Source organism: Acanthaster planci, linkage group LG10 (genome assembly GCF_054643075.1).
Source record: "Acanthaster planci isolate LZ-2023a linkage group LG10, COTS_SCS, whole genome shotgun sequence".
NCBI lineage: Eukaryota > Metazoa > Echinodermata > Asteroidea > Valvatida > Acanthasteridae > Acanthaster > Acanthaster planci.
Window position 1 is genome coordinate 3,088,494 of NC_141786.1, and position 14,927 is coordinate 3,103,420.

Genomic DNA, 14,927 nt, shown 5'->3' on the forward strand with positions numbered 1-14,927 from the left:
GGATTTTATTCATGTTCCGGCTGGCTCTCTTAGGATGATAGTTGGGAGCGATTGGTGGTTTTAAGAATGATTAGATGTTGCCACTTTTGTTGGGTTGTATTGTGGGTTAATCTGTTTAGTTTTTATAATGTTGTTTTGTTTCAAATGTTCTCCTTATGTGTTTGATTAACGATAGAAGGGCATTCCCTTGTGCATGCATTGAGCTGAATCATCTCTAATCAAATTGAATCCAGTCAAACTGAATGGCTAATCCAATTTTTGTTCCCATCATGTGGTACGAGCATCATCTTCTTCCCTGGCTTACCTCATCCCCTCACTTTTGTCCCAGAGATTAAAAATTGAATGGAAACAGGGAATAGCATTTTTAACCAGTGAAGTGAACATGCATGTATGTCAGCCGTTGATGTCAGCCCAGTTAGGGACATCAGCCCTATTATGGATGTCGTACACCAACAGGCATCCCAAGTACTCAGGGGCCAATTTCATAGAGTTGCTTAAGCACAGAATTTGCTTAAGCAAAACCTTGCTTAATAAACAAAGGTTACCAGCTCAAACTCTATGTGATTGCCATGCTAACCAAAAGACAGGTAAATACCATTCCAAAATAATAAACATCACAGGAAGGTTTGACTGGTAACCTGATTTGTCAAGCAAGGTTTTTTTCACGCTAAAATATTTTTTTTTCTCTTAAGCAGCACTATGAAATTAGCCCCCGTTCACAGCAGAGCGGTACATGTATGTACTTACCTCTGGCACAAGTCTTTAACCATTTGCAGAAATTGCAGGTGGCATTGTCCGACAATAAACTCGTCCCTTTTAAATAACAACACATGTATTATTCTACAATCATATCCTTTTCAAAGATCTTTACAAATGCTGGCTCGCGCTTTTGTCCAAGATTTGCGTGACATGTCACAGCACATGGGTCACTTCTTTTTCGAGACTCTGAGACAGTGTCGCAGTATGTGTTGCACTTGACGATGCTGTGACGTGCAGAGGCGTGAGGGTTTCACACATATTCAACCTTCGTGAACTAGACTAATATATCTTAAGCATCTGTGTATGTCTACTGTTCAAACTCGGCGGAAATTCCTCGTACAATTATGCGCTTGGATGATGATAGACGTACTGCACTTTATATTGCCTGTTTGACAGATGGACAGCCAAATTAAGTTTGCTGAAATATCTCCCTTGCTGTCCGGTCTTGCCTCAGCATGAATATGTGCCTCATTACGTTTAAAGAGAGTCTTCATTCGGTATTTATTAAGGGGATTTTGTGCTTGGCCAGTCTTAAACGTGCATTTAAGACCAGCTCAGGAGAATGGACGTGACTTAATGCCCGAGCTGCAGGCGAGGGCACCAGCGTTTAGTCTCCTGAGCAAGCTCTTTAATATTAGTTTAAGACCAGCCAAGCACAGATTTATTACCATTCATAAACACTTTTTTATTGACAGAGTCAAAAGAAGTCAACATACGGTGGATTTCCAACGATTTTGTTCTAATTAAAACTTTACTTTCATTTTCCCAATTACCCCGTCCATTTTATGGTATATTCCTTTTGAAAGTTGTCCAATAGAATCTCAATTGGCACGGGCGTAGTGCATCCCATGCGCACAGTCTCCTGACCAATCAGACCCAGTTAAACTTTCTCGCATACACATGTGCCTGTGTGTAATTTACGGAGCAGGCATTATCACTTCCCAGCAGGCATCATCACTTATTAATACACTGTCATGTGATGCCTTTCGACCAACAGAGATAGAAAAACTGTCCCGGGTATTTATGAATGTCGTGTTGTTTGGGGTGTTTTGTCAGTACTTGGCAAAAAACATGACTGTGACATGGAAAGACCAGACCCTATTTACATGTACCTGTCGTTTGCTACTTCATGCAGAACTGCTGTGACTTGTTCACTAGGGAAGCTTTCACAAAGAATCTCTGTTACTTTGCACACCACCCGGCGAGAAGCTGTGAACAATTCCTCAAACCTTCCTTTTTTTTTTTTTTTTGGATGCAGGGGACAGCGACTCTGACCACTGACAACCTGCATACCATCATCACCGGGACCTCCGCTGAAGATGTCTTCACATCCTCCTATGAGTTTAAGTCTGTCGGCTTAGGGGATCGTGGAACCTACTCCTGCGTCGCTCGTAACCCCGACCAGACCCTTCAACACCTCTTTGAGGTGGCTGTCCTCGGTAAGGAAAAGAAAATAGATGTCTTCAGGCTCTTGTTTTACTTCCAAGCTTTATCGTATGCGTGACTTTGTCTTACATTCAGTTTGGGATATTCAGAAACAGTAGGACCCTGATTATTGGGGTACGTTTTCCCATAGGAAGACCTCGTACAAATCTCTGGGAGCCCTTTGCAGAAAGTTAAAGGGTTGACATTAGCCGAAGGGCCTTGATTGCATGTAGGTAAAAACAGATAAAGTGCAGTCATGGTTCCTGTTTCCTGACCTACATGTACCCTATTTTCATGGCTCGTTCTTTTGGGGAATTTCTGTGAATGTGAAATTGGAAATAAAGAAAATAAATGCGTCTGTTGTTGATCGAATGTGGTGCAACAATGTTCTGTGGACTTGTTTATGTACACAACGACACTTGTGTTTATTTCATTTGAAATAGTTAAATGCCCCCCCACCTCTCTTGCTGTTGTTATTTTTAACCAGTCAACAAATGGCATCACAATGAATCAGTATAATCTCTCCTCCCCCCGCAAAAATTCCCTACCGTGATATTTACCCCTGTTTCAGGAAGCAGAACTGTTTTTTGCTGGCCCTGATGAAAAGCTTATGTGTTTGCTTTGGCTTGTTTTGTTAATTTCATTTCTTTTGTCTTGGTTGTCTATAGAGTACCGAAGTGTGACGTCACTGTGAACCAGAAAGTGCAGTGCAAACGAATGGAGTACGCACGTGTGTTGGTTCTCGCGCTGGTTCTCGCGCTAATGCCTTTTACGCACTAATTGTGCGCGTGACGTATTCGCTTCGGTTCTCTATTTCAGCATGCTATTTCTTTTCAACAGCATCTGTTTGATCCGTATGTATTCTGGTCTCATCGTGTTTTCAATTGCTTTATGTCTTGAGTTCAATTACATTTTCCTCAGGTTGGCAATCTTTCTGGTATGGGCAAAATTTCGTCTTTTTATATTTGTTAAAATGATTTCGTGTCTTTGTTTGTAGGGATGCTAGCAGGAATTAACCTTGCCGTGCTTATTATCAGCGTCAAACTGATAACTGTAATCTGTGATATCATTTGCATTAAACCTTGGAGCATTTTCGTGTGGATGCGGTCTACATGTACGTATGTTCCTCAGGACACAAATTTTGTACGGTTTGTCCAACAAAATATACGATTGGTATTTATCTGTTTTTTTTTTTTCGTTGACTGTCAGCGCCTCCGGAGATCACTTCCGTTTTCCAGTCTCCGACTTTCATCAGGATCGGCACGCCCATGACCCTGTACTGCCAAGCCAGTGGTATACCGAAGCCTTCCTTCACCTGGTTTAAGGACGACAGGGTAGGAATACATCATACTTGTCTTGACCCCAAATATAGAATTTGTGCTGTAGTCTTTGCATCGGGGTTCTTGTGGTCATTTGCTCAAGTGATGGGTAATTGATGAATCCAGCAACGTTTGATGGGACATTCCTGATGGCCCCCTTTAAATGGTAGAAAGTAGAGCTATACTGGTAGATGGGAGTTGCGACATGAGTGTCTCAAATTGTTGGAACCAAAATGGTGGATTATGCGTGCTTGCATATGGACAGTAAACGGTATGTGTAGCCCACATTAGCTGCGTGCTACAGTATAAAGACGTGTACACTCATGAGGAACAGCCATTTTGGTTCCAAAGTCCGAAGTAGGTGCTATCTACTCCGAGTGGAAACAAAGAGGGCACGTTTTTAAATTAAATTGACTCCTTTGGTGTAAACTCAATCCCCGCATAGGTGTGCAAGTTAATGCGCGTTTGGTGCAGAGCACGCTGAGTACGCACATCGAACATGTGCAAGAACCCAGTTGGAAAACTATTGGTACCAGCCAGTCTTTCTTTCATCGGTGAGGGTGCACTTCAACTCAGGGCGGATCTCTCTCTCTCTATACAGCTCTAGTAGAAAGCATTGTGCACTGGCATTGTGTTGGGCTTTGAACAGACCAACTCTCACCGCAGGCCCTAGAAGAGCATAGAGTTACCTTACGTGTGCGTACCACGTGCATGCGAGCATGGTGCCACTGCAGTAACGGCTGACGGTTCTTGTCCCATGTACTCTTGTCAGTACTTCCTCCCTGTCCTTAATGCAGGCCATAGCGCGAGTTGCCGAGACCCATTTCGAGGAGGGCTGGGACGGATACCTGCGAGTGAAGGAGGTGATCGGCTCAGACACGGGGCTGTACCAGTGTCGTGCCGTCAACGAGGTTGGGGAAGCCTTCTCGGAGGCCTTCAGGGTTGTCGTAACAGGTGAGCTTGTGCAGAAGCTGGAGATAAAACTCTGTAGTTTGCTTAGGAAAGCCCATGCACATGTAGGATCATGGACCTGTCTTAATGACTAAAGTCATCATTCCCCTATGCAGGGAAGCTTTGACATCATCCTGCATGCAGACATTTTGAATCCATGCATGTGATCACACACAAATAATATACAGAGCAGTTTCTGTCAGTAGTATGACGCATTCTGAGGCTTCGTCCGCTGCAGCGCATATGCCCAGCACACATGTTGGCGATGCTTACACCAAGCAAAATAAAACAGACATATACTGACTGTGCATTGTGGTTTGTTTGGTGTTTCAATCAACTTTGTTGATGCACCGTCGTAGAACAGAAGCAGACGTGTAATTGTAAAAAGCGTGTAGAGCCGTTAAATGTGGAGTTTTCCATACATTTGTAAACAAACACGGGCTGGCCCAGCAGGCTGCGAACACTTTGCAGGCAGGGAGTTAACAATGCTATAGTAATTTAATGCAATGTGCAGGACAGGTGTTTTTCAAGTCTCAGCGCTGTCCGTTTTTGGCTCCAGGCTTCAGCAGGCTGAGTTCAGTCTCAGTCTTCATACATGTATGCAGAGACCCTTGAGCTCAACCGAGCCCCTAACTCTGCAGCAGGCCCATTTGTTAGATACAAGGCCAAAGTCCGGACAGTTACGTTTCAGCACTTATCAACCTTCACTGACTGTGGAGCTCAAGATGAAACCAAGTCGGAGACTAGGACTTAGATTTGGAAAAACCCATTGCCTACATGTACTGCGGGAGTTGTGATCTGACTGTCTTTGGACTCCATCAGCGCAAAGTTGTCTAATAACATCTTCATCTTCTGGCAGAAAAGCAGGCCAACCCAGAACAGACTGGAGAACGGCCTTTCAACTAAAGATGGTGATGATGATGACGAGAGGAGCACAGACCGGCGAGAATAGCGTAGAGCAAGACAGCAAGAAATTCTCTTGCATGTCCACCAATCACTTCAGGCCCTCACTCCCACTTACCTCTGGGATTGCAGTTCACTTTACAAATCAATCAGACGGGGTCAATCTGTATTCTGAAGGCTATACATCTATACCACTCGGCCACTGATCTCTGTACACTGGATTGGCAGCTCTGCTCTGTGAGCTGCAGTGGCTGTGCGGCCATCTTAGGCTGTTCAATACAATGGCATTTTTCCAAGTCACCGGCTTTAGCGCTGTGCATGAATACACAAAGTGAATGGACTGAAGGTTGAGGCTATTGTATTACATATCCTAAGATGGCCGCTCGGTCACTTCAGTTCACTCGAAGGCAGTTGCGGCTGAGCTGCCTATCCAGCGTATAGAAATCAGTGTACTCTACTCATGGCGCCAATTGGTCAAAGGATGGTTGCAGCTAGAGAGGTCATTCTCTTTGCTCCCAGACTGCAGAACGATCTCCCATCGACCATCTGATTGGCTCCTAACCCTGCGTTATTTGAGTGTCTTCTCAAAACGCACCTGTTGGGTTGATCTCTTTTTATGGTTTGGTTTCTCTCAACTTTTTCTTTAAAGTTTGTTCGCTATCTTTGCATTTTTTTCCCTGGAAAGCACAACGAACAGTTCTGGAATTGCGCTAGTACTTGTATCATTATCACAACTCTGCTCAAAGAATGAAAACAAGTTAAGGGGATTCAGTTACATGAGGGCCCTTGTTATATTTCTCTTCATTCAGAAGTACACTGTATCATTGGGTCTTAAAGTTTGAAGGGAAAACTTCCGATTGTCCCTCTGTCCATATATAGGCCTACACTTCCTAGTCAAGCCACGGCCCAACAAGTACATTCTCACCAACGGCACGGCCCGCATGAACTGCAAGGTGGCAGGGGCCAAGGACAATGGAGAGGTGGCCATCGATTGGCTGAAGGATGGCAAGCGTGTTGCCAGTCGCTGCTCCCAGGCTGACTTCAACAAGTAAGTACATGTAGCAATTGATGGAGGGTTTCAGTTTGCCAATTTAGCGAGGTGGGCAGGGAACCAGTGATGATCAGTTTAAAGTTTGGAAAAGTTTTTTATTAACTTCAGATTCTGCTAACTTTGGGCACTTGATTGCATGATTCACAGTATGAATCTTGTATAGTTTTACCAACCAATTATATAAGGTGATTTTAATTTTCAACTTTGGCACAAAGATATAAAAAATTACAACGAGTGCTGCGTTATACTTTGGATGAGAACGTAAAATTCACACTTGCGTATTTCTGTGCGTCTACAGCAGAAAGCACACTCTAGAGGCACATGCAACATTCACGAAAAGGGGGCAAGAGGTGAAGCAAACTGGAGATGAGAGTTGAACATACACGAGGGGCATAATCGTGTCTGTAGTTGTATCGAAATTTGTCTTACAACTTTTCCAAAAACAGCTGAGAGCAGAAAAGGAGAAAGGGAAGATTTCATGTTTTCAACCATATCCAAGATATCCTTGTTTAAACAACACCAATGTATGCCAGGTGCAAACTTCTCAGATCTATTACAGCATTTTGGAACATATTTTGTGAGCACTGACTTGTGTTTCATTGGAGACTTTTGACACAAATATGAATGGCGTATTACTCACTTTTCGTGTTGGTATTTCTTTCCCTTGCCAGTTCCATGTGTACAGGCACCTTCGTCATGGGCAGATCTCTGTACATCACCCGCATGACAACGGCCGACGAGGGCCTCTACTCCTGCATAGCCACTGAGCAGGGTGTCACAAACCCGGAGATGATCCGGGCAGATTCCCGAATCCAGATCCTAGGTAAGCGTATGCAAGGCTGATGAAAAGCGAGGAACTAGTTGTTTACTTGCATGCTTGATTCATATTTACTTGTTCGCTCAGTTGCTTGCTTAATATTTACTCCCATACAACTTGCTTGTTTCCTTGCTTGATTCATATTTACGTGCTTGCTTGTTTGCTTGCTTAATATTTTATACTTGCTTGTTTACTTGCTTAATATTTTATACTTGCTTGCTTGTTTACTTGCTTAATATTTTATACTTGCTTGCTTGTTTACTTGCTTAATATTTTATACTTGCTTGCTCAGCTTGTTTACTTGCTTAATATTTTATACTTGCTTGCTTTTTTGCTTGCTTAATATTTTATACTTGCTTGCTTGTTTACTTGCTTAATATTTTATACTTGCTTGCTTGTTTACTTGCTTAATATTTTATACTTGCTTGCTTGTTTACTTGCTTAATATTTTATACTTGCTTGCTTGTTTACTTGCTTAATATTTTATACTTGCTTGCTCAGCTTGTTTACTTGCTTAATATTTTATACTTGCTTGCTCAGCTTGTTTACTTGCTTAATATTTTATACTTGCTTGCGTACGTTCACTGTGTATGCACGGTACACGTGTTGTCGTTGCATGCACTGTGTGCAATGTGCATCCGTCTGCCATTGCGTTTCGTTTCATTCTCGTGGTGGTCCGATGTCGTCGACGTCCATCACAAATGTCATACAAAGTAGTAGGTAGGGAAGGGGATCTGAATGTAGACAAAGGATTCAAGAATTCTTGGAAATTTTCCTGGCTGGAAACCGAGGTGGACAGAGAATTAACCAAGGGGAAATCGATATATTATCGTGACTTTCTCATGAAAATCAACAAACCTGGGTGCTGCAAGTGCACGTTGTGTCACAAGTAACGCAGTACTCATCTGTATGAGACAGTTTTCAGTTTTAATAAATTGTGAGATGTTATGTCCCGCTAATTAGGACAAAGCACACGCTAGTGGAATAATTAGGGCGTCCACTCCATCAATTGATCTGCGATTGTGAGGTGTCTTCATTTAATTCTCAAAACTGGTCTGACCCAACTTTCAATGCTCTAATCCACGCATGCGCGTGTGACAATGTATGAATATTGATAGACACAGTGACTACGTACACGCATACATACGCATACATACATACATAATATGAGAGAATTTTGTGGATCACTGATAACTGCGTGTGTGTGTATTACACTTCTTGGTCTTTGATTGTTACCAATTATAGCTAATTGCAATTGAAGTGAATGAGGACAAGGGTTTTGTTGCAGTAAATGTTATAATTGTATCCCTCAAAGTAAGAACAGCTCTTGCGGTTGCTTACATGTAGTGCCTGGATCTCCTCCTATAATCAAATTAGATATGCTGCGAATTATAGGGAAGCTGTGGCCGACTTGCAAAACCCTCCGACGAATGTTTGGTGGATTTTTCATTTTCCCCAAATCACACCCCTGCGACAGATCTCTGTGGATGTACATTGTACATGTGTCTGACTCACCATGATCAGTTCAGCCTTGACGCAAGCCTCGACGCAGGGATATGCTATTTTTTGACCCTCTGCGTACATTACACTTCCTGCAAGTGAGTCACATGACGTCCAGTGGCTACGCAGCCTTCTTTTTCTGGAACAAGTTCAAATTGCTCTTCTCCAAACCTGTAATTTGTTCGATATCACCATGCCGGCTCTGGAGCATTGGATGGAAATTGATAAAAGGTTAGATGGCATTTTAAAGGTTGATTCATGGCTGCAGTTATCGGAAGCCAGCTGCCTGGCATGAACTTTGCCTCCCCTTCCTGGTAGACACAGTAATATCCAGTCCAATACCCAGTCCCTTTTTTTAAACCACCAAATATTTAGCCGTTTTCAAAATCAAGAGAAACCTTTTAAGTCTGTGTCAGAAGAAAAAAAAAACGATACGCATGGAAATGTGGGTGCATAAATATGGACAGAAGAACTTGGGGGGAAAAAAAACAGGAAAACGAGTACATGTACTTCCGCAAACTTCTCTCTTTAAAGCTTAGTAAGTGTTACTTCCGCTTGCTACCGGATTGGGGATTTACACTTGAAATAAAACAATGCGTGCGAGTGAAGCGTTATTTTTAAAAGTCAAGAGATGGAATGACCTGGCGGTTGTGACGGAAGGTCGAAGATTCCAGTCCAGCCACAGGTCATGTGCCGGTTGCCACCAGTGGGTGTAATATGCTTGTACATGTACCTTCAGAACAGACACGGATGTATTAATTAGCAGCAATTTGGATTTCAGTAAGAGTCATCCCAGAGTCGAGTCCTAGTTGCCCAAATGTGAACCCCTTCCAAATGCAGATCCAGCATTAACTGGAGACACAACCAACGTCACATTCATGTAATAATTAATGTAAACAATAACCCACGACAGGTCTCAGTGTACCAGATTTTATTCAAATTTAACTCGCAAATGGCTTATTGTGTTTTAATGTAGTGTTAATGCCTTATGAACGTATGTTAATAATTAGTTTTTGAAGTTGGTCATAATGTTATTTTATTCTTTTTTGTTTGTTTGTTTGTTGGGTTGTTTGTTTGTTTGTTTGAATCTGTAAAGTTTACTGACAATCTGTGCTTTTTGCATGCAATGATATAATGCACTATGTAAAAATATCTTGTCACTGTTATTATTTTAATACAGGAAAATAAGTCCATCCTGTCCAGTCCATGGCTCATGATGAATGTTTCGAACCAAATGTTTGTCCACTGCAACAAATGAGTCACTCTCTTCTCTTTGTCAAAGAATGCATACAGGTTATCGTGAATGAAGGTTGCATGTTACTTTGTTGATTTTAGTTTTGGGGTTGTGAAATGGTTGTTTAGATGTGAGCGGCTGCAGCCGAGTTTGAACCTGCGTCTGCCTGGAATTAGCTCTGGCTTCATCACCCTACGAGAATGTGGGTTACACAGTATACACTTTCAGCTGCTGAATGTACAAGGCAGCTCTCTAATAACTGTTTGAAAATCTCTTTCCCATTGTCTCTTGTGCTGCAGTGCCTGTCCAATTTGAGCCCACCTTGCCTCGAACCGTACGCGGCGACTTTCACAGGGCTTTGACGATACTCTGCCAGGCCACAGGAGTGCCCCCGCCCAAGATAGAGTGGTATCGCCACGGTGTCCACGTCCTGAACAACACCTATAGGACGGTAAGAGAAAAGGAGATGAAGAGCGCTCTGAAATGTGATGATGTGGTTGTTTGGATTTTTTGGGATGAACAATACAGGTGAATCCTGTGAGAGAAGTAAGGCTATCGCCGGCTACTTACAGAGCCCCCCCCATGGCAGTATTTTTAGCATTGCGATGACTATAGTACCGATCGAGCCACTTCCATGACAGTTTCTTGTCAACACAACCCGGCTCGGTACTTACCCAGGATCGGTGGGTCGTGTCCCACCTGACTGCCTTCGTGTAACAAACAAAGCGTAAAGCCTTTTGGGTTTAGTTTTTTTACAGGTGACGTTATTTCAGAATGGAGGGCTTGTGCTGGGTGTGTTGGGACAGAGTCTTCATTTTGAGTTGGGTGTGTGTTGTGGCAATAGGGGGTGTGAGTTTGTTTCTGCATTCAATTGGGGACCCTGAACAATAGAGGACGATAAGGTCTCCGATTGACAGAGGGTCCCCGATTGACAACTGTGTACAAAACATATGGGTGGTCTTGTAAAAGAGGAACAATAGGGGGTCCCCAGGTTGCAGGCAAATACACATTTTTGTGTTTGGTTGGTTGTCGGTTCTGAATTGGGATTATTGGAAGGGAGCGATTGGATTGAAGTGCATTTAAACTTCGTGTAATGATCAAGATTAATTCAAATTGAATGAAATTCGACGGAGGTGGGTGGGTGGGTTAGTTTTGGGGCAGGGTTTGGTAGGTGGGGTTTAGGGGATGGGTTTGAATGTGCTTGGGTAGGGTGAACTTTGTTCCGTTGGCGCTTTGGCCTGGGCTACGGTGCTCTGCATTACACATGGCCGTCAAATTATTTTGATGTTTTTCCTCGGAGCCATCACTTCGGCTTTACTTGACAGGGAGCTATCAAGCTTGATAGATTTTTTCCTCGCTCTACGTCCTGTTGACGTTCAGGGAATGCTCTCTTTTTTTTAATTGGAAGGCTTATTAATATTTGTGTTGGCATATTTTCTACAGGTCATTGATGGCCTAATGAAGTTCCGTGCCCTTCACGTCGCCGATGCTGATCGCTACACCTGCATCGCGTCCAACAAGGCCGGCGAGAAATCAAAGAATGTGCAGATCAGCATTAACAGTAAGCAAGAAATTTACAGCTTGGAAAATGTGGACTCTCCCAAAAAAATCAAGTTGAGCAGTCAACTTCTAGTATGCAACACGCGGCCAAACTCCACAAATACTGAATTTTGAGAATCATGTAAACAGCGTCATTTTTTAGGTCGTTCCTTACCCAACACTTAAGCTGGGCACATCGCCATGGAGCCATATTGACCAAAACATGCAGCTTCAAGTTCAACTGATAGTCTACGTAGACTTCATAGACTTGGAGTAAAGAAAGAATGGTGGCGCAGACAGTGCTGTATTCCAGTCCATCACCAGACCCCGCAGGTCACTGGAAGTCCATCACAGGTCATTCAGTCTTAAGCCAGTTCACAAGCTATTCAAATGAATTGTGACAAAAGCATGCATTTGTCACTGTTCACCCTGTTACTTGTGACTGGCCTTGTGGAGGGACTTGTGACTGGCCTTGTGGAGGGACTTGTGACTGGCCTTGTGGAGGGACTTGTGACTGGCCTTGTGGAGGGACTTGTGACTGGCGTTGTGGAGTGACTTGTGACTGGCCTTGTGGAGGGACTTGTGACTGGCCTTGTGATGGACTCGAATACAACACTTGGTGCAGATTAGTGTGTCTGCTGGCATTGACTCAGGGCAGCTGTCCACTTCCTGAATGCCAGATCAATCAATCTGATTAATCTTTAAATTCTCTGTCTTTTTTGTGTTTTCCCCCAGCCAAGCTGACAACCCCAGCGGCCCTCAGCGTCACCATCACCCCCTACAATTACTTTGCCCAGGTCCAGTGGAGCATCATCGCCAATGGCGGCTACCGAGTGACCAACTTCCAGCTGGAGTACCGACAGATCAAGCCCACTGTCTCTGAGTGGTCGGTCTTCGAGGACATCGAGGCCAGTGAGGTATAATTTGAAAAAGACGTAGAGCTTAATTTTTACCCAACAGCAGTATCCCTAAAATGGGCGACACATCCATCGGGCACATTTCTCTTTGAAAAATCTAGTCCCGTGGTGTGGTCGAGCCAAAAACCCAAGTTCAGACGGCTGAATTCGTGTATTCTTGAAAATGAGAGTTGACGACATGACTTCTAGTTCTATTACCACGCTCAGAAGAGGGCATTGTGTTTTATATTGTTCCTGGATTATGCCTCGGGTCAGTAGATTGACCTCTGAGGATGTAGGGAAGTATCCTTTATGCTCTTTGTGTTCCGTCTTTGGTTTAGCAAAACGTGTAGTTTGCACGTATGGAGTACGCATGAGTAATGCCACACGTCTGCGGATCAGCTCACTGGTTCTGGATGCAGTGAGCCAGTGTTGTTCGTGGCTGTCTTGCCTCTCTATTTTTCAGCAGTTGAGGGGTTTACTTGTGCGCAAAAGGAATGGAAACATGCACTTGGAATTTTGGTGGTCGTTACTACCCCAGACCATCTGGCCCATAAAATGTTCCTAAGACTGTCTGACCTACATGTAGCTAGTTGCCATAGAGGGCAGTTTTGGAGATCAGGGAGGTTTTTAAATGCTTTGGGAGTACGTTCTCAGTGGCTAGGCACAGTCAGTCATTTCAGTCGCGTGTGTCCGTCACAACGTGCCACGCTTCATTTGGCAGTAAAGGCTTGAATGCGGCCGTGTAGTATCAGGCTGTGTGCAGAGTTCTCGGCTATGGCGCCAGGGAAGGGCTTTTGCGGAAAGCCAAAGGCTCGTGCGGTAGCCATTTGCCGTGGTGTGTTCTCCTGGCCGTAGTGGGTTGGGCACAGTGCTGACTGGACTCTCACGTCAAGCCTGAAGGAGGGCAGGTACATGTACTAGGCACCATTGGGGTCTCACTGAGAGACTTCACGTTAGTCAGAGCAGGCTGTTTTATGATCACTGTCAAGGCCATTTTGGTGTGGACGACGTTTTGTGGGGGGTATCACCAAAATCTTCATGCTGTGATTTATTTAGTGATCTCTAATTAAGATGCAGTCTGATTCAGTAAGTTCCTAGTCTTGAAATGATCTTTCCCCCTCACCCGACAGAGGACCATGGGCCTCAAGAACCTGGATCCGGAAACGTGGTACCAGGTCAACGTCTGGGCCAACAACAAGCTGGGCAAGGGGGAGGTGGTCAGCATGGAGTTTGAGACCAAGGAAATTGGTAAGCTTGGAAATATCAATGTTCTTTCATCAGAGTTCTCCTTGGAAAATCTGCATCTAATTCACGATCAGACTATTAAAAGATCAATTTCTGAGGTTGCATGCTTGCTGCAGGGTTTCTACGCCTCCTGAAAAAGATCAACCGTGGCTAAAAAATTTCCCCAAGCCCCTCCCAAAGGTGTAAGCTCCCCATAGGTTCCCCGTCTGGTTAGTGGCCAAGTGGAATATATATTACAAATTTTCAGCCAATTAAAAGGCCTGGGTTTCATGTTGACATAAAGCGACACAGACAGCCCTGCCGATTAGGCTTACAGAGCTTGTCTTGAATGACTTCAAGTAAAAGTGCTGACTAGAGTAAGGTCTCCTTTGACGCAACACCTCCCCTCTTTGACAAACTGAAAGATCCCCGTTTCACCCTAGCTTGAGTCTCAAAGCTGTATTCCTAGGTCTGATACTTCCCCGGGGAGGCCAAACAAAATTGCACTGATGCAGGCCGAGCATGGAGTGTGCTGGGGGGGGCTAGTTTTCAGACCAGATTTTACGCTAGATTTCAGGCTTTTTCTTGTAAAATGTGGGGCTTAATGTCAGGCCATATCAATGTAGACTGAGCTTTCTCAGGCCGTAGTTTCAGGCTATGGGCAAGAGCCTGACTGGCAATATCCCTGGTTTTGGTTCATGATTTTTTAGGGGTTTTTTTTTTCGCGACAACAATTCAATAAAACATTTCAATAATGCCATTTGTGGAATATGACAAAAATACATGTAGAAAATCAGACGACAAAATAAATTCAAGGAGTAAAGATGCGAAAAAATGAAGCAAACTATACTCTCAGTTGACCTGTGTTGCATGTCCTTCCTCCTCGTGCCACAGAGAGCAGCAGCATTCTGGAGCTCTCCCTCTCCCAGCTCCTGATCATCGTCGTCGTCATCGTCGCAGCCGTCTGCATGCTGATCGCCATCATCTGTGTCATCGTCTGCAAGCGCCACGGCTCCAACCTCACTTTCATGCGAGCCAGGCGTAAGTTGATTGGCTGAATCAAGTCATCAGTGACCAGTTGTCACAAGATGTCACAATTGGTCATCTGAAATCATAGACGGGACAGGTGACAAATTAATTTGACTGCAACACAGGCATTTACTGTGCTATAGTCTAGACGCTAAGGCCTCAGGGAGTGTTGTATTTTTATCCCCTCAAAAACGTATTTCATAAAGCCAATTTTCCGAGACTTGTTTTAATTCACGCATTGTATATTAAACCTGTAGATTGAGTTACCAATGTACCC

General features: G+C 43.9%; 1 protein-coding gene across 2 annotated transcripts in view; it reads left to right on the top strand.

The window, feature by feature from the left end:
• The window catches only part of LOC110984301 (hemicentin-2-like), a 31,777-nt gene that overhangs the window by 13,557 nt on the left and 3,293 nt on the right, over positions 1-14,927 (top strand). For both annotated transcript variants that reach the window (XM_022244329.2, XM_022244330.2), the window contains exons 7-16: positions 2,018-2,198; positions 3,394-3,518; positions 4,301-4,457; positions 6,237-6,405; positions 7,080-7,231; positions 10,259-10,410; positions 11,403-11,520; positions 12,234-12,415; positions 13,528-13,645; positions 14,516-14,662. In XM_022244329.2, the coding sequence (XP_022100021.1) occupies positions 2,018-2,198; positions 3,394-3,518; positions 4,301-4,457; positions 6,237-6,405; positions 7,080-7,231; positions 10,259-10,410; positions 11,403-11,520; positions 12,234-12,415; positions 13,528-13,645; positions 14,516-14,662 (1,501 nt within the window). The remainder of the gene's footprint in view (positions 1-2,017; positions 2,199-3,393; positions 3,519-4,300; positions 4,458-6,236; positions 6,406-7,079; positions 7,232-10,258; positions 10,411-11,402; positions 11,521-12,233; positions 12,416-13,527; positions 13,646-14,515; positions 14,663-14,927) is intronic.